General features: G+C 49.3%; 2 protein-coding genes across 2 annotated transcripts; one reads left to right on the top strand and one right to left on the bottom strand.

Moving 5' to 3' along the window:
* The first annotated feature begins 1,923 nt into the window (after positions 1-1,923).
* On the top strand, positions 1,924-3,956 carry S100A11 (S100 calcium binding protein A11). The gene is made up of 3 exons (XM_076360193.1): positions 1,924-2,040; positions 3,222-3,359; positions 3,669-3,956. The coding sequence occupies exons 1-3, from the start codon at positions 2,038-2,040 to the stop codon at positions 3,819-3,821; spliced, it is 294 nt and encodes a 97-aa protein (XP_076216308.1). The 5' UTR covers positions 1,924-2,037; the 3' UTR covers positions 3,822-3,956.
* Positions 3,952-25,470, bottom strand: COPA (coat protein complex I subunit alpha). The gene is made up of 33 exons (XM_076360192.1): positions 25,406-25,470; positions 25,102-25,215; positions 24,583-24,656; positions 24,188-24,268; positions 23,809-23,885; positions 23,226-23,335; positions 19,190-19,299; positions 18,490-18,589; positions 17,762-17,897; positions 17,234-17,316; positions 16,496-16,646; positions 15,989-16,055; positions 15,808-15,883; positions 13,658-13,740; positions 12,473-12,612; positions 11,478-11,563; positions 10,909-11,047; positions 10,393-10,555; positions 10,148-10,294; positions 9,667-9,856; positions 9,438-9,533; positions 8,972-9,060; positions 8,603-8,726; positions 8,219-8,308; positions 8,019-8,128; positions 7,743-7,820; positions 7,468-7,536; positions 7,117-7,253; positions 6,344-6,530; positions 6,152-6,262; positions 5,770-5,931; positions 5,475-5,669; positions 3,952-5,162 (listed from the first exon to the last, which is right to left on the bottom strand). Exons 1-33 carry the CDS (start codon positions 25,443-25,445, stop codon positions 5,103-5,105), a joined length of 3,675 nt encoding a protein of 1,224 aa, XP_076216307.1. The 5' UTR covers positions 25,446-25,470; the 3' UTR covers positions 3,952-5,102.
* Between the last annotated feature and the right edge of the window lie 160 nt (positions 25,471-25,630).

Below are 25,630 nucleotides of genomic sequence, written 5' to 3'. Positions count from 1 at the left end.
CTTGCTCTTAAATGCAACCAGAGCCCTCTGGCTGGTAACGGGGCCAGCCAGGAGGAACGAGGGCACCTCAGGTCCACCATAGCCTGATGCAGCCTCAGGGGGCAGCAGCCAGGGCTTCTCGCTCATCGAGCCACTGCCACCATCCTGTGCTGTTTTGAACCTGGTGCCAGAGGGACTCAGAAGGGTCTGTCCCAGCCAGGGGCAGGCGGAGGCACGGGGCGATGCTCTCAGCGATGCCCCCTTCGTGCACGTGACGGTCGCACGTCTTGGTGACAAGCATACGGCAGCGCAGATGGTCCGTCTGCAAACAGGGCCGAAGCCTTGACTGCAAACACACGCAGCAGCAGGAAGAAACGGAAACCTCCTGAAATCCCCCACTGCAGGCAGGACGGGGCCGGGCCACAACCCCCTCTGGGATTTGCTCTTGCAAAGGGGGAAATAACACTTGCCCCTCTGAGCAGCTCAGATTTTATTGTTAAGGGAGCACAAAGAGGAGTTTGCAAAATGCAGGTGGAAGTGCAAAATCCAAGGGGAAGAGCAGCAGGTTTCCTGCCCTCAGCTCCCGGGTTTGGAAAATCCTTTTGATTTACATGGACTGAACTGTTTCCAGTTTGGGAGGGGTTGAAGCGGGGGAGGGAGTACTTTTTCCCAAATACAAGAGAAAAAAAGGAGAGTTTGGGGGCAGGAAACTGGGGCAAGAAGGGAAAATATAGTGGGGACAGTTGTCCCCCCGATTTGCTGCTTCCCTTTCTCCTGCTCTAGGCTGAGTCACAGTCTCCAGCAGGATTTCCCGAAGAGCCCCGTCCCTGGAAGCTGTCCCAGATCCCAGCGCACATCCTGACTCCCGCACCGTGGGGGCAGCCCGCGTTACCCCGACCTCTCCGCTCCAGGTTCCCCCTGAAGCTTTTGGGGAAACACGGCACCGCCCCGGCCTGGGAGTCACAGGGAAATCCGGCCCTGGGCGGGCGATTCTACGTCAGCGCCGGTCGCAAAGGCGTGGAGACGGGTGCCGTAACCACGGGACGGCTGTGCAAACATGGGTAAACACGACGTGTCCGAGCAGCTTCCCTGGCTCCCGATGGATGGGGAGCAGCTGGACATCACAGCCCCATGGGCTGGTTTCTGAGCAGCACAAGCCCCGCAGCCCCCACCCTCCCTGCTCTGAGCTCTTTGAGCAGGTCACTTGCTTTTCTGGGTGCCTTTTGGGTGCCTCCCGTCCCTCCTCCACCTCCATGTCTCCCTGTTTTCAACCCTCCAGGGCCTCTCGCTCCGCAGCAGCACGAGGGTGGCCAGCTCCGGCAGGGAGCTCAGACCAGCACCGCCGGGGACAAATCCTGGCTGCAGCCAGCTCCCAGCGCAGCACCCCCAACCCCACGGGGCTGCCTTCCCCCCCCTTTTACAACATGAGAAGGTTCCAAGGTGTTATCAGCAAAGCTCAGCAGGTGGGACAGGTCAAGGTTGAAGGGGACAGGCAGCAGATGGCCCCCAAGGGTGGGCAGCCCCAGCTGTGTCGGCAGGGGAACGCTGCCTGCTCTCCTGTGCCTGATCTGCCTTTGCCGGCCTCATTAGCAAAGCTGGGGAAGCCCAAATCTCGCAGTAGCAAGAGGAAACACTGAGGATGCTCCAGGTAGCAGCGAGGCAGCCCTGGGGGGGGCTTAGCCCTGACCCTGGGGAAGAAATGAAGGGAGCCATAAAGGGACGGAGTGGCAAAGGACCGAGGGACAAAAACAGTTAAGAAGGAGAAAATGTGAGTGTAAATAACTGTAAGGAATAAAACTCAGGAAGGAAAGGGACAGAGAACCTAGAGGAGGGGCCCCGCACATTCCTGAGCCTGAGCTGGGGACTGCAGGCGTCCAGATCTGCCGTTAGAGCTGACGATTGCCCAACGCAGCCCAGGGGGCTGAGTCAGGGCTGGGCGCTGGCTGCACCAGGAAGGGCGCTGGCTGTAGGGTGAAGCTCATAACCGCCCCGGCTCCTGCTTTGCCACATTGCACCGCGGCCGTGCCGAGGACCGAGCCCCCTCCTCGCACCCCAGCCATGGTGAGTGAGCCAGGACCCCGGGACGGGGAGGGAGAGCCGGCTCCGTAAGGGCAGGAGGGCGATGGCAGAGGAGCGTTTCCCGCAAGTGGCCCCAGAGCTGAAGGCGAGACGCGCTTTGGCACGGGAAAGAGCAGACGGTGCCAAGGGCTGAGCTGAATCTCTGCCGGGGATGGGGCCTGGCGCGGGAAGAGGGTGCAGAGCTAGAGAGGGAGGGCAGAGGGTCCCTGCATTTGTGGGGGACCAGGGGGTGGCATTTGTGTTGTTCCCCCCCACCCCCTTCCCTCCCCTCTCCTCCTTTTTCCCACCGATGCTTCCGATGCCCATCACCGGACTCGTGGCTGCAGCTCTGCCTCCACCGTCCCGTCCCGTCCCCCCCCCAGCACTGGGGGGGGGGGGGGAGGGTGCAGAGGACCCAGAGCCAAGGACCTGCGGCTGACGGTAGAAGCAACTCAGCTCCTCTCACGTTAACCAAAAAAGGCTGAACTGAGCCTCAGGCAGGGCAGGATGTGGCAGGGAGGCCCCAGGACGCTGAGGTTAGGCAGGGAAGGGCGGACTCCTCCCTGCACTGCCCTTCCCCAAAGACTGGAGCCACGGGGAGGGGAAAGAGCCCCACATCCCCCCCACCTCCCTCACCTTGCCCTGTCTATCCCCGCTGGAGAAGCCCATAGGCCAGGCCAGCTCCATCCCTGCCCAGGGGCAGTAGTCTGGGGAGCCAACTCTGCTCGCATTTTTCTCTTATGACTCAGAATTTCTCCTCCGTCCAGACAGGGCAGGGGGATGGAAAGGGGGGAGGCAGGCTTATCTTTCCAAAAAAGCAACTCCAGCCAAGCCGTGCTGGAGAGCATGGAAAAAACTAGCACGTCGCTGTGGTTGCAACGCAAGCTCTTCCCAGTCCGGGACACGCCTCCGATGGGAACTGACATGTCCCCAGGGGATTTTCCATGAACCACTCCCCAGTACTCTGGGTCCTTCCCCCACCGCAGTGCTGTGCCAAGGCATCAGAGAAACTGATACCAAAGAAAAATGCAGCTGGACAGGTTGGGCATAGGAGACTCCTCCAGGAAAGCAATCGCAGGAGGCCCCCCTCAGCCCAGCCTTCCTCCAGAAATAGGGTCAGGTTGCTCTTCAGCAAGCCCAGAGCTCCCCGCAACGCTGGCCTGAACTTGCCCTTGCTCCTGCAGCCCACCGAGACGGAACGCTGCATCGAGTCCCTGCTGGCCGTCTTCCAGCGGTACGCAGGGCGCGAAGGGGACAACTGCACGCTCTCCAAGAGGGAGTTCCTGGCCTTCATGAACACTGAGCTGGCTGCCTTCACGAAGGTAAGCAAAATCCGGGCCAAGAAAGTCTCCCGTAGCGTGCGCTTCAGCCCGTAGGACAGCAACTAAAGCCTCCACCCCCACGAGCGCCGTGGGGTGGGCAAGGGGAAGAGCTGGCTCCCACCAGAAGCCAGAGCGTGGCCTGACGAGAGCTGGCCTGACTGAATTCTGCCTCCCTCTGCCAATCCCTCTCCACTGGTGATGAACTCGGCAGCTGCAGTTCCATACCTGGGGCAGGGGGGGGGGGGGTTCGGCAAGGGGCACGTCTGCCTCGAGGCAGACATCGATTCCCATCTCTTTGGTCTTTTGCAGAATCAGAAGGACCCAGGTGTCGTGGACAGGATGATGAAGAAACTCGATTTGAATAGTGACGGGCAGCTAGACTTCCAGGAGTTCCTGAACCTTATCGGGGGCATTGCGGTGGCCTGCCACGATACCCTGGTTGTTAAGGCCCCTCGCCCCTAGCCCTGGCTGCTGCGTCTCCCCCGCCACTGTGAACATTCCTCGAACAAGACCGATGCAAAGCTGGAAGCAGTGCCCTTAAGACGGGCCATCCCCATTCTTCATTTTTATGTACAAAATAAAAGGTTTAAAATCCTAGTGGAAGGCATGGTTTTATTTCAGCATCGTGAGTGAGGAGGAAGCGCTAGGAAAGTAGTCCAGGCACAGAGGGAGCAGGATCTCTAGGCCCTACCCTCTGCTTCTCCGCTGATGCGAGAACATGCATGTTCTCCTCCTTGTCACCGCCAGAAACTACGATCCGCCTGGCTTTGGAAATCCTCCGGCCTGTTAAGTACCACGGGGAAAGGCACAGTAATACTAAAGGGTACAACTACACAAGGTAAAGGCAAAGACAGAAGCATTACCAGTAAGGATAATTTGAGCACTAGCAACAGCAATTACTCACTAATAATTAGCGGAAGCAGCCCCTACTGGCACGATAAATTATTTCAGGACTACAGCCTCCATTTTCTGGAAACTTCAAAACCCTCCAAGTCTGGTAGCTTAAGAGTGCAAAAGGCGGGGGGGGAGAAGGTGAAAAGAGGAAACAAAAGCTAATCTCTCTTCCATCTCCGTAAGACCAACTGAGCTACAAAACAGGAAGATCAAGATGGTCAATTTACTTTATTCATGAGAGAAGCTGATTATTTTGAGAAACGTTGCTAGCACAACAAAACAAAAAGTCAACACTAGCACTTGGATGCTGAGCGGCTCTCTTGCCACTTCCGAGGGGAGCAGAGCCGCCCCTGAGCAGGGACAGGCTCTGCGCTGGCCCGGGGTTCCAGACAGTGCCGCATTCCCGCGAGAGGCAGGCTCGGCTCTTCCTGCTGCCCAAGCTGCAGCAGGGTCTTCGAGCTCTTCTTTCAGGAGCCCAACATTAAAGGACGTAAAGGGCAGTTGCTGCCTCTCAAGCAGCTTCTACCGAGTGCACTGTGTGGTAACCAGGGCCCAGCAAGAGCCACCCTTTACGCTCTGGGAAAGATTTGCCTTGAGACAATGGTACATAGAAACTTCGCATCAGCTGGATCTGGAAACAGAAGCGCAAGTTGCCACTACTTGGAAGCAGCTAAGAGTCTCACTACAGCATTCCTGGGTGGGGAAGAGCAGGTAAGACACAGCACAGGCACGGCTACGGTAAAGAGACTAGACTAGAAGCTGGAATGGTGGGAGGTGAAAGTTTCCACGCTGTGCTGTGAAACGGGACCATTTCCCTCCAATCTCACACCTCCCCGGGACAGGCACGCCCTAGCGGAACTGGAGCGGGCTGATGCGCAGCCCGATGACATCTTTGCCGATCTCCGTCACCTGAGGAATAAAAGGGAGATGATCAATGCTTAAAAGCGACTCAACAGCCCAACTAGAACCTAGACGGTTCTCGAGAACGCACGCTGCCGATCACTGCAATGTCAGTCCCCAAAGGTAGCATTTAAACTACACAGTATTTCACGGTTCCCAAACTGTTCCACCTCACATGCCAAGTCCTCCGACATCCAACTTGACCCACAACCCACGCCAAGTCAGTTTAGGGGGAGCGTGGGGAGAGCTGCTGAAGGGGATTCTCAAGGGAAACATCACGGGCTAGGAGCAGGTGGTAACAGACAGTCGAGACTCCCTTACTGTAGTGACGCGGCAGATCTGCCCATGGAACTCGGGGCAGTAGCAGGCTCCACTGAGCGGACACTTCTCCACGGGTTTGCCACGATAAATGGGTCGGTAAGAGGCGGCACAGATGTCAAAGGGGTTGTGCATGTCATAGTTGAGCTGGTAGGTGTCAGTGGGATTCTTCTCACACGCTGACAAGATCTTGCGAGTCTGCAAAAAGCAACCACATTGACCAGAGGGGCAGCTAGGAAGCAGTCCAAACAGGGTCTGCCGCAGCAGATATTTCTGCCCGTGCACCTCACAGACATACCTGCTGGGCCACCTCAGGCTTCGGACCCAGCTCCAGCAGCCGACGGGCAAAAGTAGCAGCTGTCTTGAAGTTTTTGAGTTTGAAAAAGAGGTTGAGAGCAGTACGCAGCACCAAGATCATGTGGACGGGCTGCAGGTTGGAGTGGGTGAAATAGGCAGCCATCTGCATTAGGGAGAAGGAGGGAAAGTAGGGATACAATCACTACCAACCACGCGAAAAACTGGATGCCCTGAAAACGCTGCAAGAAACCCCTCCCAGGAAATCACTGCCACATCTACTTTAAAGGAGGAAATGGCAGAATTCAGGATTCCCAATGCCTTTTTAAACCCAAAGGCTACTTCCCCCTCATCTCCCTCATGGTGAGGAAATTCAGTTTCTGTACCTCGCAGATTCGCTTCTGCTGCTCCAGGGTCTCTTTGGGCAGCTTCTTCCGTTCAATCTCCATCGAGAGTCCTACAATATACTCCCGGCAAATGGCTATCAGCTGCTGGGCCTTTCAGAGAGGGAGACAGTCAGGATTCGGCCTCCTGCACCACGGGCGTGCAGACAACGGACAGAAGAGTCTGCCACTCACCTCAGCAATCTCCTGCTTGTTGTCCACCACCAGCAAGGGCACGCTGAGCAAAATGGAGCGGAACTTCTCCACGGCCTCCTCAAACTTGCCAGCCGTAGTGAGCTGGTAGCACAGCTGCAGGCGCTGGATCAGGTCGTTGAGTTTCAGTCCAACGGCAGGGAGGGCATTCTTCAAGCCGGCTTCTTTCCTGGGGGCACCAAAGAGGGGGTGGGGGTACAAACAGAACCACTGCAGAGGCCAACAAGAACACACACATTGTCAGCTCAACTGCAACTTGTCAGAAATGTTTTGACCAAGGGCCACGCTGGGTTTTTTTGCCATTAGCTTAGCACAAAAGACATCTGTGCTTCCATAATTCTGCCACCCACAATGCCCAGCTCTCTGCGTTAGCGCAGGCTGGGAAGTCTGGCTCATTTTTCTACAGCGGCTTCCAGGCACCACTGTAAAAACACACCTGTGGTTCTCTAGATGCCTCAGACCAGCTTTGTCAGAGGCAGAGCATCAGTGCTAGAAAACACAGCGTCCCAGCTGCCTTACCCTGGTTTTAGTCTCTAAAGAAAATGAAAGCAGTTCTCTAACATCTTCACATCTAACAGCAGGCAGCAGAAAAATCCCACTAAAGACAGAATGCTCCCTATTTATATCCAGCAAACAGGAAGGCTCCTCCCTTCACAACAGGAGGAGGAGATGTTTCTGGCTACAACTGTCAAGGAGGTGGGAGGCATATGGCACAAGGGAAAGAGCACAGAAAAGGAGCTAGCCCGATTGCTTACCAGTTGCGATGTGGGTATCCATACATGGTAGGGAGACATGGCAGGGCTTGGTAGGTCGTACGGCCACGGGCATAGGTCTGCAGGAACAGCTGCTTGTAGGGTCCAAAGTTTGTTACTCCTACCTGGTCATGGAGGAGCTGAAAGAGACACATTGATCTGCTGAGAAAAAGTTGTCCAGGGCTGTACAAAGGCCGCACAGACATCAGTCAGGCTCACAGGGCCTCTTATTTTATACCCAGAGAAAACAATGCGCTAAATGATTCACAAAAGGACGCAAAAAGAAGACCAGAGACAAAAAGACACGGGGACAAGGGCATGCCCTTTTCCCTAGAAACTCCAGGGCAAACTTACTCTCATTGCTGTCTCAAAGGAGCCTGCCAGAACGTGGTCAACAGGAAGCTGAGAATTGTTACACCACACCTGCAAGAATGGAAGGGAAACATATACAAGAGGAATTGTGTATATGCACGCATTTGTCTTACCCACCCTCATCACCCCTAACTCCCCTTACCAAAGTTCCTATGCTGTGCCCACAGGTGAGTGTTAACAAGAAGGACCGACCCCGGAAAAAGAAGCGCCAAAGCAGAAAGTTTCTGAGAAAGACAATCAAAGACTTGTGCCACTACCTGAGCTGGGCTGGTGCCCTTGGTGGGTGGCACAAAGAATCCATCTTCTGCTGCTCCTGCTGGACCAGGAGGAACATCCTGTGGGGGGACACAGAGCAGTAATCAGTGTGGAAGTTTCCAGCACCCAGATGAAATCAGAGCTGGCCATAGCTGTGGTGACCAAGTCTCTGAAGAAGCCCAGAACACATTTCCCCCACCAGCACCATCACAAGCTGTCACTGCCTTCCCAAGTAACTACAAGTGGGCTGCTTCAGAAGCCTCCCGGAAGCCTCCTACCAGTTCAGGGGGAAGATCCAAATCTTCTTCGACTTCCCATCCACCTCCTTCTTCCTGTCCTTTACCTAGACCTTCCTCTCCAAAGCCCTCTCCAGCATCCACAAAGCCATCTGCATGGAGGGGGCAGGGGGGAAATAGTCAGAGCTCTTACACAGGCACACACTTACACTTCTGCAAGAAAAACTCTTGGATTCACACACCTTCATCCAGCTGCAACTCTGCATCTTCTCCCCAGCCTTCGGTGCCAACAGTGTCGATATCAATATCGGCAGCCAAGGCACCCCCTTTGCCTACAAAAAGGGTAGGATCCTTCATTTATTCATCTCTGAGCGGGTCAGGTGTTAAGCAAAGAATTACGTTAGGCCAGCACCCTCCCCACCAATTCTCAAGTCCCACCTTGTGCAAAAAGGCCAAAAATTTGAGAGATTTGCCAAAGATGGTGTAAATGCCAAGCTGGATTCCAACCTCTGCTAGTAACACACAACAAATCTGAGGTTAACAGCAACAGTTCAGGAGCCCCGGAGACAAATACCTCCATTCTGCATATCCCAACTTAATGCGACTTTCCAAGTACAAAGCAATACCTTTGCTAGCAATTGTTCCTTCGAAGAACCCCTTGGAGACAGTCAGCAATGGCCAGTTGGTATCCAGAGGCATGACAGGAGCAGGAGGCTGCAGCAGCTTTGCATTGTGATCAATGTCTGGAATCTGAGCAGAGAGGAGCAGAAAACAGTCAAAGGCCACATAAGAAAAATCCCATTCTTTGATCCACCCGCCTCCAAGCGGCACAGACACTCTCAGGCCTGGTAAGCGGTGATTGGGATGGAGATGGTTCCTCCCTCCCAGAAAGGAGGTGCCTAGCCAGTCACACTAACACCAGATCCCACTGTCATCTTCTTCCCAAACTCTAGAGCTCTTCTAATGAAGTAGGAAGCATTAGTCAGTTTGCTAACCGTTTCCTTTTCAGGATCAAATGTTTCCTTCAGGCTTTCAGCTTCCTCATCCAGGCCATGAGTTGCAGCCGTGAGATAGGCCAGGGACTCTGAAATGAGATATAACTAACATGAGTGCGTGTTCTTCATTGCCTAGAGAAAGAAAACTTCTCACACCAGCACGCATGGCCACACTGTCACAAAGGAAGGATTAGCAGCATACCAAGGTGTAGAATCACGCCTTTAGGGGTGTCACTGGATTCAGAACTAGAATGTGCAGGCCACGACTGACCATTTGAATACGCTCTACAGTTGATTCAGGTCTCCTGGATGATATTTGAGCTCTTGGGTTACTTTCTGCTCATCTGATTCAGTTTCTCAGGTAAGGGATTATGCTGATCTGCCTCCAAAAATTACTGTTCATCCCAACAACCTCTCCAGCTTCTCTCCAGCCCACAGGGACATATGTTAGTCTGGTATTACTCACTTTGCCCACAGTTCTTCAGGATCCTCACTCTCTCTGCCACGTCTCCTAGATACAAGGCATTCTGGTAGTGGCCACTCATATCTTTACGGATCTCAGCTAAACCAAAAGAAAAAAAAAGTCACAATAGCTTTGCTGTTCTTGGCCTCCACTGTGATGCTGCTCATTCCCTGTGGGAATGATACTCAGACCCTCTTATCTCATTCCTCTTTGCCATCACCCCGGCACTCACCTATCTTCATCATCTTCCGAAGCTTCTCCAGATTGCCAGTGATGAGATAGAGGAAGGAGAGCCTATCGAAGTTCTTGGTGCGCTGGTAGCACATCTCCACAATCTGGTGATTTCCCTGCAGCAACGCCACTTCTCCCAGTTTCTCCCAGCAATTCTTGTCATCCAGAGCTTTGGCTGCTTCCAGAGCAATCTAACAAGAGAATTAATGTGGTTACAAAGGCTTTGCAGAAAGCAGTTTTCTCTGCGGGCTTCTGTTGATAATGCCCGTGATGGAAAGCACAGGATTACAAGGCTCACTGCACCAAATCATGCCCGCAGCTGAAGGCCTGCACCTTCGAAAGGCTGCTGTCATCTTCAACTCCATCACTCTCAACTAATACTTCTTCTTCCCAATACTCCTCCTCCTCGCAGCAAAAAGTAAGGTTTGCATGCAATGCCCCAAAGGACGTGCCTTTCTCACAGCACCACCTGCCCACCTCACCTCGATGTTGCCACACTCCAGCGCCAGGCTGAAACGGGTCTTCTCGTCCTTGACAAAGTGCAGGGCCACCTCTGGGTAGCCCTTTTTCTGCAGGTAGGCAATGATGGACTGGCCCACAAGCTTAGCATTCCTCACCATGTGCAGCACCTGCAAGGAAAAGGCCCAGGCACTGAAGCTGTCAACAACTTCCCTTTACCCTCCGGTATAGGTCAAGGAAGAGCGCAGGGTTTCTCATGTCTCCTCACCTCATCATACTTTCTGTTGATCAATGCCAGCTTGAATTTGAATTCTGTGGGATCAATGGTGAGGACCCTGGGGCGGCACTCTCTGTCCAGGCAGTACACGTTGTTCCCCTTCACGCGGGTAACGTAGATAGGCAGGTCCAGGGTGCGGATAATTCCATGATCCCTGTGCCAACACACAGCACACGCGTGACATGCATGCCAACGCAACCTATCAGTATGACTACATTCCCTATCTCAAAGAAGGCTCAACACTCTGTATGTTATTTTAGCTTGCGTTATAAAAGCAAGCCCCAGTCAGATGAACAGTGCAGCCATCCAGCCCAGCGATAAAATACCAGTGCACAGGGTAAGCAACCAAACATGAGTATTTAGCTCTAGCTGTCTTTAGGTATGTCCATGCTGTAATAGAAGTGTCGTTTCACAAGCACCAGTTTTGGTGTCTCCCAAAAAGAACCCCATGGTAGTCTGCAGGAGGCCTGCCAGTTCAAGGACGCAGTGCACAACTCCCAGACTCACCCTGTGGTGACAGCGTATTTGATGTGATTGCTGGTGGTATAGATGAAAACACCACTTTCATCCCAGGCGCCGCTCTTGACACGGATGTTTTCATGGATGTTACACAGTGATTCCAGCTTTCTGTTGCAGATCATGATGGCTGGGGAGGAAAGCCAAAAGAAGTAAGGCTAGGGAACCCTCTACTGTTAAACATCTGCCTCTGAATTATGGCTTCTCTCTTCCATCGTCCCAGCAACAGGAACTATATTCAGTGTCAGACACTAAGGAGATGATGGCAACCACAACTAAACTGTCACCATCTGCCTTTGTTTTATGAAAGAGATTAGCTGGATCATTTTGAGGAGTACAAGAAGTGCCCTGTTTTACAAGCTTACCGAAAGGTTTTGCTGAAGAGACAAAGTGGCAGGGCCCGCACTGTGAACGTCTTCAGCTGCCCCTCCACTGCTAGCCATGGCACTCAATGGTTTCTCTAGCAGGCCGTGCTAGCAGGGACTCTGCTCCCAACCAAGGAAGGAGCTAGTGTGCGCTAGGATCCAGGTGAAACACTGCGCCCCCCCCCCACCGCTTACCATGCTTAGCCAGCAGAGCTACATGGGACATGTCAGCCGACCAGATGACGTATTTCACCTTGGAGATCTTCACCGAGGCCAGGGTTCTGGGAAAGCACAGCACTGACATCAGAGAGTTGAACAATACCCCTCCGCAGCAAGCTCCATATGATAACTACCAGTGCCCAACACCCTGAACCCAATTTGCAGGTGCTCTGAAGCCCCTTTTTGCCATTCTGGAGCTATAAAATCATGAGGCAGAACTGAGTGTCTCTGCAGTCCAGTACAGCAAAACAAACCTCTCTCCATATCTGTGCAATAACAAGTATATTTCAGTGACAATTGACTTCAAAACCTACATTTCTGACGGGTTTTTAGGGATACATTTAACAGAACGAGGGAAATAAGGTATTTCCGAGCAGCATTCGCATTGTTTAATTTACTTATAACTTTCCCAACAATACTAGAAAGACAAAGGCATACAAATAAGGAAATGAGGCAAGTTCTGGGACATCAGCAATCAACATACACCGTATCTATCTGCAGATAATCCAGAACCTTCTCAAGCCTACAAAGACGGCCAAAAGCACCAACTCCTTGCCTGTTTCTTTGTGGCTAGCAACATGTATACCAGCACAAACATGCTGCCAAAAGACCATTTTGAGCAGATATAAAACCTACGGGACAAGACATCAAGCAAGCTTAGCTTGACTGAGTTTGGGTTTTTTGATTTCTCTCCACTTTTATAGCACCCGATTCTGCAGTCACAGGATTTACAAGGGTATGGCACACATCTCCCTGTGATCAATGGCACGGTGCCTGCAACATAAATTGCACCTTGGCTATGTTTACACTCTGCTCTTCGTAACAGTTGTTAGCCGTGGTTTGGATCAGTCTGACGCAGCCTGCAGCTGATGCTAAATTCTGGAGTGCATTAATAGCTATTACTCGTCCCCAGAGGGCACACGCCAGCAGGATTACAATATTAAAACTTCTCCCGGCAGACTGGATCTTACCGCTTCTGCTGCACGTCAAAGAGGGTGATGGAGTCTGCATCTCTCAGTAACAGGTTCCCTGTGCCAGCATAGAAAATCTCATCACAGTTCGGCACCTGCACCTTCTTCGTGATCTCGTTCTTCAGGTTTTTGATTAGGATCTGCCATTTGATGAGAGGAAACGTAACAGCACAGGACAGTTAGGTAGATTCTACAAAGAAATTGAGGATTATTTTAACTCAGAATTTTTGTATAGCTGAACCTCGGTGACAAGAGGCCAAAATAAGAGCTGCAGCCTTTCTCGAAGCAGGATCGGACTTTACCCTGCTAGAAAACCCAACCACAAGTTTACCAGGGTGCAGACACAGTGTATTCTTTCTTTTCAGCCCCACTGCTGTTATTACTAGCTGGTTGATACAGTTTGCAAGCCCCCTCTACAATGAGTATATGAACTAAGTAAGTATTAGGGAAAAGTGAGAGAGAACACAGTGTGGACAGAAAAAGGAAATGAGGAAGTTGAGAGGGGAGAACGGCAAGTGGAGAAGGGGAAGGCAGGGGGGAGTAACAGAATAGGCATGAAATAAACTTGAATTTACTAAGCCAAAAAACACCTTGAATTTAAGGAAAAAAAAAAAAAAGAAAAAAAAAGAAAAAAAGAAAAAAGAAAAAAAAAAGAAGAAAAAAGAAGAAAAAAGAAAAAACCCAATATCCTGCATAGGGCAAAGAGCAAGACTTTTCTTCCCCTTCACATCAAGTAAATTCAAGCCAGGAAAACTTTCCATGACTGTCTTTCCCCCTTCTTTCTCCTATTGCACTCCACAAGTGACAACAAAGAGCTTTATTAAAAATCTAACCTGTATTTTCACCATTTCCCCATTACTTTCACGCTATGAAAGTGACCTGGGTGGCTTCACAGTCCTGTTCTGGTCAGCTTTCATTCCTGAACTCGCCCGCTGTAGCAGGCTTCCAACAACTGAGCTAAGATTTACTGTCAAAGACATTAAATAATATTTCAACTCATTACATTTTCACTGTATTATATTTCTTCGTGTACGTCTGCAGCCCGCTCTCTACTGACAATGCTTTGCCAGTCTACTTGGATCTCCAATAATTCTGTTAACCCAATCTCCCTGCTTTCCATCTGCATGCTTCCAAATGACAACACACCCCGTTAAAAAGATGACCCTATTAAGCTTGTCCCCTTACCGAATGCATGCGATCCAGGACTGCAAAGCGGTTACGAGCTACCCACACAGCTGTTAGCCCGGAGGAACGTTTCCCTTCAGGGGCTAGGGAGAGCAAAACGCAGGCAGTGAATAAAACCTCTGGCAGGCTCTTACGGCAACCCATTAGTCAGTCTTGTTTGATCCCATCTTGGCTGTTGTAGCTGCTTCCTACTAGTTCATGTTTAACCTGAGGCTATTCACAAGACTCATTTCCTCCCCCGATGTCCTTTCAGATCGCAGTGTGGCCAGCGCCAGCCCTTCTCTCCAGCCAAGGCACAAGACAAGTGGCTGCCTGTACCGCCAACACCACTGCTTGGCTCTGAAGCGGGCCATCCTGGGCGACAGCACCGTCTGTCAAGCTAACGAGCAGAGCCTTGTTGGCCAAACGAACTGAGCAGCGAGGGTCCCGGCTTCAATGTAAGCCCCCCTCTCTCTCCCCCCTGCAAACTGATATAACGAGCTGGAGGAGAAAGGCTGCACTCTCCCCAGCACGCAGCTGTTCTCCCAGTTTTAAAATGCTAATACAAACACAGCACTCTGCATGTCAGACAGCACAGAAAGAACAGTACTGCAGGATGCGCTTCAGATGCGGAGAAGGCTTTTTGCAGCAGCAGAAGGGAACAGAGAAGCGAAGCGAGAGAGCTGCTGCTGTTTTGGTAAAATAAAATTTTCTTTAGTTCTCAGCCCCTTTTCTCACCAGTCCTGCTGCTCGACACGAGCGTTTTTGGAGGCTCACGCACTAGACCAAGTGCTGTTTCACCAAGCACAGTGCCATTTGTGGCAGATGTACATCCTAACAAATGATGATTTAAACCCGACTGCCTCGCCCCTCAGCCCTCATTTACTACCCAACACAAGAAAGACTTGTCTGAATTCAATTCCCAGCTCCGCTCGGGGTTTTCTGATGGCAACTTCACCTGTTTTTCTGAATCTCCACAACTCGGCATTTTTACTGGCTTTAAGTCTTTAACACTGACCGTAGGTCAGGCAGAAAACGATTGAAATATATTACCCAGAAGACTGCTAAAGAGCAATAAGAAAGCTTAGCTTGCCTTGTAGGTCAGGTAAATAAGCTGAAGGACATGAGGATGACAACTCCAAGGCACATGTTAAATACCTACATTATAGTCCTGGGTCTATAGGTTGCATATATAGCAGCTTGTTGGAGAAGATACTTATCAACCAGCAGAATTTTAATGCATTTTCCAGAATAGCATAAAAGTGCGTGGTTGTCACGAGGCCTAGACATTCCTTTCTCTAGAAGAAGAATAACCCCTTTCCTCATTTAAAGGGTAACAAGCTGGACATCCCCAGACAAGTCAGCTTTGAACATCTCAAACTAAATATTTGAAACATATTCAGTAACATTTAATCTATATAAACTTACTAAAAAGCTCCCTTTCTCTTTCTCTCTCCAAATACACCTGCTGACTGTACTCAGCAAAGAAATCTTCCCTTCATTTGACCCGCAGAAATCAATAAATCTGTGAGCAAGTGAGCTGGGTTCCAGTCTAACTCATTCATCACTCCCACTCATTTCAAAATCTTTACTGCCGTGATGACAGAGGCAGGAGGAACCAGCTGGAGTTTCAGATCCCAAATGGAATTCATAGTTAGGAGAAAGAACTTTTTTTTTTTTCCCTAAATCATGTTTTGACTTGTAAATTGCACAAAATTGATCTGGAATTTGCCGAGAGGAAGAATGACTACTGGCACCCTGGCACTGTCACTTTTACAGCCACTCTTCAGAGTATAAAACCTCTTAGAACAAAACGTATCTGGTTAAAATCCATCTCTGTTGACAAGCCAGGAAGGCTGCCTGCTGCGTCGAAAGGGAAAACGGAAAGTTCCTAATAACAAAATTATAAAATATATATTTGTAGCAGTAAAAGTTTGGGATGAACATGAATTTTTCAAGTCAGTGTAGTGTGATATAGTGAGCAGGAAGCCTGCCAAATGATGTGTGCTGCAGGGGCACTGGGAAACACAGAGAAAGAGTCCAACAAGAGAGGCTTAGAGAAATGAAGCTTTTTTATATATAACACACACACACAGCTGGAGAGCGGAGGAGGGGACAGCTACACAGTAATAAACACTCACAAGGATTAATGTGAAATAAGAAATGCCTACCGTCCGGATTCTGGGAGTCTGCATCCTTGGGAATGGTGTATAGGTCATAAGTACTGTTCTCTAAGTTGCTGGCTCTCTGCAGAGAGGGGGAAAAACCCATTTTGAGATAGGATTTCACAGAACCGACATTCACAGCCTCACGGAAAGTTCTTTAGCACATTATGCAGCAAAACTGACTTACTGTGCAGAGAAGGACAGCGTTCTCAGCTGGGTTGTATGACATGTTGAACACAGGGAACTTGGAACCACTGAAGAAGAGTCACGAAGAAAAGAGAAAGTTAGAGTGGACTAAGATTATTTCTACCACAGTCACCTTCCGATAAACGCTCTTCATTTTCTGAAATATACCGAGTACCAGAAAAGCTCAGTTTCGATGAATTTCCTGAATCAAAACCACTTGGAAACACTGTAAAAACATCAGCATTTCATAAATGAAAGAGCTGGCATTCCAGTTTGAAATTACTTCAAACTTAAAACTTGTTAAAAAAAAAAATTGTATCTATACACAGATAAAAATTGACCTAAAAAACTTCTTGTAGGCTTTGTAAGAAGTTCACGTGACAGAAAAGTCAGCTGAAACTGAGGTATGTGAATACAAGAATACGACCTATCTGTAAGCGACAAACTTAACAAGGGATGCAGGATACTGGCAACACCTCTTGTAACATGATGAGCACCCATCTCCTACCTTCGCAGCTGCATGACAGCAACATCTTTTGAACTGTTGAAATCAAGCTGGCGGAGGAAACGGTCCTTCACATAATACAGCATGTTCCCGTGCACAGCATAAGCAGGCCTCTCACGCTCCAGTTTGAACACAATCATGCCACCGTCATGGCCTGAGAAAAGGCATGGGAGAATTCAAACATGTGAATTAAATCCTGTGGTTTTTTCTCATTATGAAGATGACACTACCAAGCCCTTCAAACCAAGAGAGAGCCAGCAAAAATCATAACCAACGGCTGCCAGCCACGTCTGCTACTCCTCAGCCTGACTGAATTAACTGATTCCACTTCCTTCCCAAGGGCCCACTCTCCTTTAGGTTTCCTAATAAATCTAAGATCTGACACTCTTCCAGAAACACTTTGCCTCGCTGTCACACATTTCTTTAAGCATTTATAGTCCAGCGTGGGTTCCCATAGGATCTGTCCCATCCCTTCTTAGCCTTAGAGCATTTCGCTAGTTAATGCAGAGGCTATCTTGTTCTAGCTTTGAACTGCAGCTGATACAATGAGACTGTGTTCCACTCACAGCTCTCAGATGCTGCAGGAAGTTAAATAAGGATCTTTTCCCTACAATACATTTAATAAAAGCATCTGCAAGTCAGTGTGTTCTGCAAAAGCTGCTAAAGAAAAGCAAATCCTATATGGAATACATTTTCTCTTCACAACAACCTGTCAAGACACTGAATGGGTCCTTTTTTTACCTGCAGCAAAGAGGTTGAGGTTGGGATGAGCAGCCAATACCCAGAAGCGATCGTGATCACGCCGAAAGGTCTGGACACCCGTGCTAAATGTGCAACAGAAGGAATAAGGAATATAAACAAAATGGAAACCTTGGTGTAAACTTCAGTTTCCAAAATGAAGATCCTAAGCTTTGCCATACAGACCATCTCTAGCATTCAGCACGAGGAGTCCACTGAGAGTTCAAAACACCGTATTCAAAGCCTTCTGTCAAATAATATATTCTCATTTAACATATTTTCAGCAGCAGTATCACTGGACAAGTCAGCCCTCTTCCGCTTGGTTTCGGACAATTACAAGCCCTGCTCTTAACATGTAGTCTCAAAGGGACAGAGAATGTGAAAAACATGACTTCTCACTCATGAATTATCAAACACTAGCACTGATGTTTTAAGAACTGCTAGTGTTCAGTTTCTCTAAGAATAACTGTAGATCTTTCATATGTATAAAAACTTTCATAAGACTGAGTCAGATGCTTGACAAGCACTAACCGTTTAGACATATCCCAGACACGGATGCTCTTGTCTTCTGAATTGCTGAGGATTAGTTCCTGCCGCGGGTGAAAGACAGCGCACGAGACGTTGTTGTAATGCCCCCGGCAAGTGTCAACCTCCCAGGCCTTCGATTCTAACCAGAAGTGGAAAAGAATGAGGAAAATAACATTTAAACAGGTTAAGCTCTGCCATAGCAGAAGCACATCAAGCACTTTATTATAAAGCGAACTGCATCGGCCACTAGTTACTATACCATTCTCTGCAATTTACTTTTATGATCTCTCTCTAACCACTAGCACAGCTCACCTAAGAGAAACAGATAAGTCAGATTACTAAAGAGGTGCTAAGAATTGTATGTAGTTTAGCTGGACTGAGCTGACAAAAGCACAACCATTCCGGATGGAGGGCTTCTGGTTCTCGAATCATCTCCCTTTCTTATTCCATCGGTGCATATTCAAAAAAACTTCAGGGTCAAGCTTTTCTAGTCCTACAAGCTTCTGCTCAGCAGTGTGTGCAAATCAAAAGAAGCTAGAAGTGTTTGCTAGAGAATTGAGCTCTCCTCAAATTGCAAAAGCCAATGCTGCTTGGGATTATTTACCACTCTATCACACAGACATGTTTGCAAAGTGTAAATTACCTCCAGGTTCAGCCTACGGATGTTCAAACATAAATTTCAACTCTTAACCCCCTTCTCCCTGTGGGCTCCCCCTGGAGAATCCTCTTACCGTTCATCCGCCAGATCTTCACTTGCCGATCATCAGCTCCCGACACAATAAGTGGCATTGCAGGGTGGAAGGCAGCCCAGTTCACCCCACGATCATGGCCCTACAGGCAAAAAGAAAACAGTCTTCAAGTGAAGCAACTTGGTGACTGAATGGAATGGGCAAAGGAAGGACGAAGCAGCAAAGCCTGCAGACAGGCTTGCCGAGACACAGCTTTCACTATTTTTGTTCACCATGCTGCTCAGACCGAATGCTCACAGACAGTAAGATCGTAGATGCCTGCAATAATAAGCTTTGCGGATACCGTTCTTCACCAGTAGAGCAAAGCTGAAGCTCGGCAGCAGAGCAGCACCACTCCCTAGCTTTAACAAGCCGTTACAGAAGACTGTCTCTACCATAATCTCCTCTGTTGCTTCCAGTAGCACAAGGTAATAACATCTGCTATTTAACTGAGCTTTTGGCTCTACAGAGAAAACCGTATCTGTTTGGTTACAGTGCAAACACCTCCAGATTTCAGATTTTAAACTCAGAAAAAGTAATGCCATAATCTACAAGAGCATATAACTCTACAGAGCTGAGTCAGGTATTTCAACTCTTTTCTCCTCTGCTATTTTTCTGGGCTTTTAGAGGATCATCTGTGTCACAGAGATTTCATTAAATAAATCTGAAAAGGCTGTACTGCACACACACATTGACACTGTACCTCAAGAACGTGCTTCACAACCGCATCTGTTGTCCCAAACAAATCCACCCCCGTTATTCCCCTGACATCCGATTCCACAGCTCCAGGGGACAGGTTCTTCTTCCTTAGGCCTTGTGGAACAAAGAGGAAGGAGAAGCAGGGGCGGAGGAAGCAAAAATTGTATTATCAAGACCATGTTTCTAATTTAACAACAAGTTGAGCGCTCTCCTGTGCTGTTTACACATGTCTTCAGGTGGAAACTGGGAACCTGAAAGAGGGTAGGAAGCATCCAGGACTCCCTTCCACTTCCTCCAAAAGTGCAAGCTCAGATTAGACATACCAAAAGGAAAGTCTGCAATGCAGCAAATCGTACGAAGGATCACCTCAGCTCACTGGGACGCAGACAGCGGCACCTCAGCAAAGGACTGACACATTCCGATTTCTCCCCCTCTCACCCCTTTGCTAATCTGAGCTTGCACCTTTCAGGGGACTTTCACCCATGCCACTTGGTTATGGATTTGGACAATCTGCCTAGGCACAAAATATTTTCAGGAGCTAAAGCTATATGAAATAAAGCCTGTTCCCGCTTCTGAAGAAAACTAAGTCATCCCAGTTAAAACAGACCTTTATCCCCAAGCCTTCATCAAAACCCAACGGAACACAGTAGGGAAACTGAGAGTCGAAAAAAGCTTCTCCTCCAACAGCGCGCAGGGAAAAGACTGTACATATAACACTCTAAAACAAAACTTGGAAAACATGCTTTTCTATTTAAAAGTACTCGGCCCAAGGATGCTACCATGAAATTTATCAAGGATAAGAAAAAACTGTCTAGGATAAAAGCAGAATTGCACTGGTATGGATGCCAACGGAGAGGAAAGTGTAAGAAGAAAACAAAGAATACTGAAGACAAAAATTATTATTTGCAATTCTGATTCCCAAACTCCTCATGGATTAACAGCTCAACCTCCCCAACCTCTCTGGCAAAGATAGTCTAATGAAACCAACGTGTTAAGCGGTGTCTCACAGCAAAGCACAAATGCTCAGCGCACCAAGTGAGGTACACATACAGACGGTCCGGTTAACGGTGAAGGATTTGAATGGCTGAGCAGATCCTTCTACAAAGCTGACACAAAGTACCCCAGAAAGGAGGAATAAAACATACATAATCCAAGAAAGATGAGTGAAGAAACACAAGACTCTTGGACGAGAAAATACCTGAGCCTTTGACAAGCCAGTGAAACAGGACTGGGACACAAGTGGAAAATTTCTGGCATAACTGCACAAATCGAGAGGAAAGGCAGGACACTCACAGAACACACCAGCCTCCTGCATTGCTCTGGGGAGGGAGCAGGGACAGAAAAGGGACTTGTAGCAGAAAGGCAGATATTAGACATTCTGAGGACTGCTGTTAAAAAAAAAAAACTGAAAAGGAGACTCAGCTCAACATGCACATGAGCAGTCAGGAGAACAGGTATTAAAGTAACCAGAGTAGAGGGGCAACATGCTAACTGTGAATGACAAGTTGCAAGTTAGGAGAGAAGTAAGAAGACAGACAGTCCTTTGCAAATTCTTTTGCTCTATTCTCTTCTTCAATGGAAACTAAAGAGGGCTCTTGGGTAGACCCTTTCATTACCGGGCTCAGGTTCTCTCCTGTCCCTGTAATCCATCCACACTCAGTGGGCAATCAGAAAAGTGCAGTGGAGGCTGAAGTTGTACCGAAGGTTTCGCCAGCCATCAACATACACCCACCGAGGGTGCTCAGGGAGAGGCAGTCTAGGTCTACAGACGCTATCTGGGGACCCTCAGCTCAGGTCCTCCCAGTCCCAGGGCTTCTCAACATCGCCAGCCCAAACCCTCAGGTGATCCTCACTTAAGCTGGTCATCCAGATTGACTAAGAAGAGCTCTGACAGAACAAGGAAGTTTCCTGCCAAGCATCAGACGTCGACATTTGCCAACCATGAGTAAGGTTAAACAGGAGTTGGTGTGTGATGTCAGAGCACACACAAAAGCACTCTGATCAGGGTAAGACCACTAACTCCCTCCTCGGGGGTTAATACTTGCAAAGAGACAGAGAAAAACAGATGATTATTTTGTAGTTTCTGCAAGTTAATATCAGCGTCATGAGCAAGGACACCATTCCACAGCACAGGTGAATAATCCAACACAAATGTTCATGCATTTTAATATATATATATATATATATATATATATAAAAAACCAAGCTTATTCTGACTGCATTCACACAGTCTCTCTCAGGAGCAGGAAACAGACCCTTTAACCTTGAGCATACTTGCTTTGCATTGAAGATCCTTTATCAGCAGGTTTCAAACCAAGGAGCACTACCTGTATAGGAATTCAAAACAGGACCATCTTCGCATTCTGGTGCCCAGTTCGGGTCGCGCTCCTCATCCCTCACACTCTCTCCTGAGGCTGACAGTTTTGGGAGGAGGATTTTGGAATGTGACCTTTAAACTCATTTAACTGAGGGCATCAAAGAACCAGTGCTCATAATCCCAAAACCTGCTGAAAAAACTTCCCACTGAAGCCAGCAGAAGCTGCAAGTTAACAGCAGCACTCGGAAATGGAGTTAAAGCTCAACACCAAACGACGTTCCCTATGACTAGGATTATGTGCACAACAGACATCAGACAAAATGGGGAAATAACCCTTCCCAGGAGACTGCTAGAGCCTGAACAGAGTCCTGCTGAGGACCCAAGTCATTTTGGGGAAAAATTGGAGAGTGGAATTGTTTTTTGAATCCGTTTCTCAGCTCTGTAGGTTTTTCCACACACTAGTATTCTCGCAGTGTCGTGTCTGACTGGAGCGACAGCTGAGTCAATAATTCAGCATGTCTCTAAAACCCCTCATCACATATCAGCTCAGAAAAAAAGGTCTGTACCATCTCCAAACCAATTTGGCAGCTGGAACTCTGCTGAGAGAGAGTGTTTGCGGGAGAACGCAGCAGCAAAGCTTACTGGCAGAATAGTTGTTAAACTCCCCATGCTGGCAGTACAGAGAGGGGGACAGGTTTTAAATAACCAGGATATCCTGTCCCCAGCCCCTACTGTTGACACAGCTGGCCATGTCTGAGCGTGTACTACAAATAACGCAGTGTGCCCAACCAAAACTGCAATGGCGAGAGCGGCAGGTCGGATGAAGTCTGTCTACAGAATAGTTTATGTTGTAACACCACCAGTACTGCCCCCGCCTGCCTCCCACCAGTCCCTTATCTCCACGTAATATTTTATTTCTAGCTTTTCATTGAGGGATCATATTTCATTCCATTAAGTCACCTTGTGGCCTCGGTATAACTAACAAACAGCTAAGATATCAGCAAAGCACTTCGGAGTTTTGACTTGCAACTCCTGCTCTGATCTTTAGGCCACGCTTCATTTTATGAAACAGTCAAGCAGACTGAAAAAGTTGAAAGAATTCTTAATAATATTAACTTCCACCACCCACAACTAGGCTACCGAAAAAAACCACCAACCCCAAAAATCCAAAACCCTACCCTTTCTGCAATCCAGACAGAGGCCTTTTTATCTTTCCCTCGGAACGAATGACTTATTGCTGCCTCCAAGAGTTTTTCAAGGGGATAAAGGTGATCCAGAACTTTCTAAAATCCTCCTACAAGGCCGGCACATCTGATCAGCTGACAACACCACGTCCCTTCTGACAGCAATACTCGTTGCCTATATGGGCTATAAAATCAGACTGGGAGATTAGGTTGCAGAATCTCCGTCTTTAGAGGTTTTTTTGGCTGCACAAAGCTACAGCTCACCTCATCCACTTGTCGCAGAAGACTCGCTTCAAGCGAAAGGGTGAACTAGATGACACCCAGAGGTCCCTTCCAGCCAACACCCTACGACTTCATGGAAACTGAGGGGAATGGGGTCCTGTCAATAGAGAATTTTCCGCCCGAGGCTCCTGCAGTCAACAGGCTACTCTTCCCGCTCTCAGATCCGAACCCCTCTTTCCTGCCTCACTTGGCTTTCAGCAATTGCAGTTTTGAAGTGGGCTTTGCCACTGGGTACCCCCTTGATCTGGGCAGCTCACCAGAAATATCCCAAACGCGCACAGTCTGATCCAAGCTGGCTGACACTACCAGGTCCTCAGAGGGGTGAAACTGGGCACACATCACATAGTGGTTGTGTCCTGTCAGCACGCTACAACAAAAAGGACAGAAAATACCATTTAAACATAAGATGCATTAATACACATTCCAATTTGCACCAGGAACAATAAGCTCAGTCGTGGGAAGGATGATGAGGAATACAGGATTGCTAAACGCTACTCTTCAAGAGTTAGCATGACTGAACACTGAGCGTGTCTGTTCTTACGGAGAGCATTCAAGGGTCGACTTTCCAATATCAATAACGTCACAGGCTTCAGCACTGACACGTATTATTTTAACCTCAAATAATTTTCAACCAAACATCTTGCGGATTTATGAATACAAGTCTAGGGGTATCAGAATAAACAAGCAAAAGACAAGACTGACAGAAATATTCATAACTGATCAGCTCTCTCTGCCGGTTCTACTCCTTCAATTAAGCACAGCTTCCACTTGAAAACAACAGATGAAGACAGCTCGCCCTAAAACCGTGCAGTTATTTTTTAAAGCAACCATTGATTTTACCAAACACAAGTTCTGGACTGCCAGTTCCAAACCCGAATGGTCTGATCATCAGAAGCACTCAAGATCCAGGGATATTCCTAAAAAGACAAAGTATTCTGTATATGAAACAACACACACCCCAGACATTCCCTCCCCGCACAGTATTTCCCAACTGCCCCCAGGAATGACCCTTTTTAAATCTTATTTAAGATCTCAGAGGCAGAATTTATACCTCTTACACCTCTACAGAAGGCCACCGTATCTGGAGCGCCCTTATACCAGCAAGTCCAGCATGATTTCTTTAGCAAAGATTCCCATCCAGGGAAGCAAAAGACAGATTCCCTTTCACGCACAAAGGGAGCGGGCACCCATCACTGGGGCAAGTACCAGAGGAGCTTACGTGGTGGAAGAAGGTAGTGCGAATATAATCCAAGTGCCCGAGCAGAGTGAAGAGGCAACGGCGCAACTTGTAATTCCAGACCTGCACAACACAGAAGCAGAACAACGACGGTACGTGCCACCGCCTGCTAAATTTTCTGTGCGCATTCTCACATTTCAGTTCACCTACAAGCCTCTCCCTTCCATTTTAAAACGTGTTTCTAATGCAAGCTACTACAAAGAGACTTCAACTCGCTGCAGTTAACTCTAATGCCTCTGCAACAGGAGAATCGCAATTCCCAAACACTGTTTCCCACCCACCCACACTCTTTCGCATCTTTTAACCGGTTTCTTTGCACGTTCCCTTCCCTGGACGATGCCTTTTAGAGAACAAGAGCTAAAGGGGTAAAATTTTACCTTTATTTTGTAATCATCACCTCCAGAAACAAACAGAGGCTGCTGTTTGTGGAAATCAATACCTCGAACGGGTCCTACAAATAAGAAGAGCAGGTTGGACACAGCAAGACGGCTGACAGCTTGTACCACTACAGTTTGCATTCCTCCTCGCTCCTCTTGCTAGGAGCTTCAAAGCAACGATAGAGTGTCACCTAACAGCCTGAGATCCCATTCCCAAACCCGCTCCCCTCCGTCAAGATGCCTGCAGCAACCCACCACAAAACATCCAGGCCCTTCGGATCTGTTTTTACAGGTCCGTTTCCACACCAGAAGCAAAACTACTACCCCGCTTTGTGCACGTGCGAGCAAAGTTCGGGGCCAGCAAACCGGCCACAAAGAAACACAGGTTGGAATAGAGAGAGGATCTGAAGTCACACAGGCAGGAGCCTCAGCAAGGCTTCAGCAGAGCCTCCCTTCCTCCTCTCGCACCCCAGACTTCCTCCACAAGCAGGTCCCAACGCCTCCCCCCGGCACACTGACCGTCGTGCTCATCGAATTTGTCGATGAGGGTGCACATCCGATAATCCCACAGCTGGATGACGCCATTGTGCAGGCTGGTGAGGATCCACGGCCGCTTGGGGTGAAAGCTGAGCCCTGCCGAGGCACGGAGAGACGTGACGGCGAGGCCTCCGCGCACCTGGGAGCCCAGAGGCCCGGAGCAGCCCCGGGGGAGCCGTGTCCCCCCCCCCCCCGAGGGACCCCGGGCGCGGGCGGGAGCTCCCGGCACGGCCTCCCCGGGTCCCCAGGGGCTCCCAGCACAACCCGAGCCCGGTCCCACCGTTACCTTTCACCCGGGCCGACTTAGTCTCGAACTTGGTCAGCATGGCCCTCCGCCCCGGCCCCCGGCCCCGCCACCGCCCCGGCCCTCCACGTCGGCGCCCCGGAAGTGCCCCCAGCTGCCTTCCGCTTCCGCCACCTCCCCGACCATCGAGTGCCAGTCCTCCCGCCGGTGCAGAGCGGCTTCCGGTGGCGCCCCGTGCGTGGCCGCGACGGAGGAAGCGGAAGGGCT

This window comes from Aptenodytes patagonicus, chromosome 26, assembly GCF_965638725.1.
Source record: "Aptenodytes patagonicus chromosome 26, bAptPat1.pri.cur, whole genome shotgun sequence".
NCBI classification, from domain to species: domain Eukaryota; kingdom Metazoa; phylum Chordata; class Aves; order Sphenisciformes; family Spheniscidae; genus Aptenodytes; species Aptenodytes patagonicus.
This window is presented reverse-complemented; position numbering and strand designations above follow the sequence as displayed.

Bases quoted from the DNA above. Each gene is read 5' to 3' on its own strand.
- S100A11 (XM_076360193.1), top strand. The intron at 3,360-3,668 runs GTAAGCAAAATC...GGTCTTTTGCAG, and splicing joins AGCTGGCTGCCTTCACGAAG to AATCAGAAGGACCCAGGTGT.
- COPA (XM_076360192.1), bottom strand. From the start codon at position 25,445: ATGCTGACCAAGTTCGAGACTAAGTCGGCCCGGGTGAAAG. The intron at 17,898-18,489 runs GTAAGAGGATTC...ACTTCTGGTTAG, and splicing joins GAAGATCTGGCGGATGAACG to AATCGAAGGCCTGGGAGGTT. The intron at 5,163-5,474 runs GTAAGGGAGTCT...TTTATTCCTCAG, and splicing joins AGATCTGCCGCGTCACTACA to GTGACGGAGATCGGCAAAGA.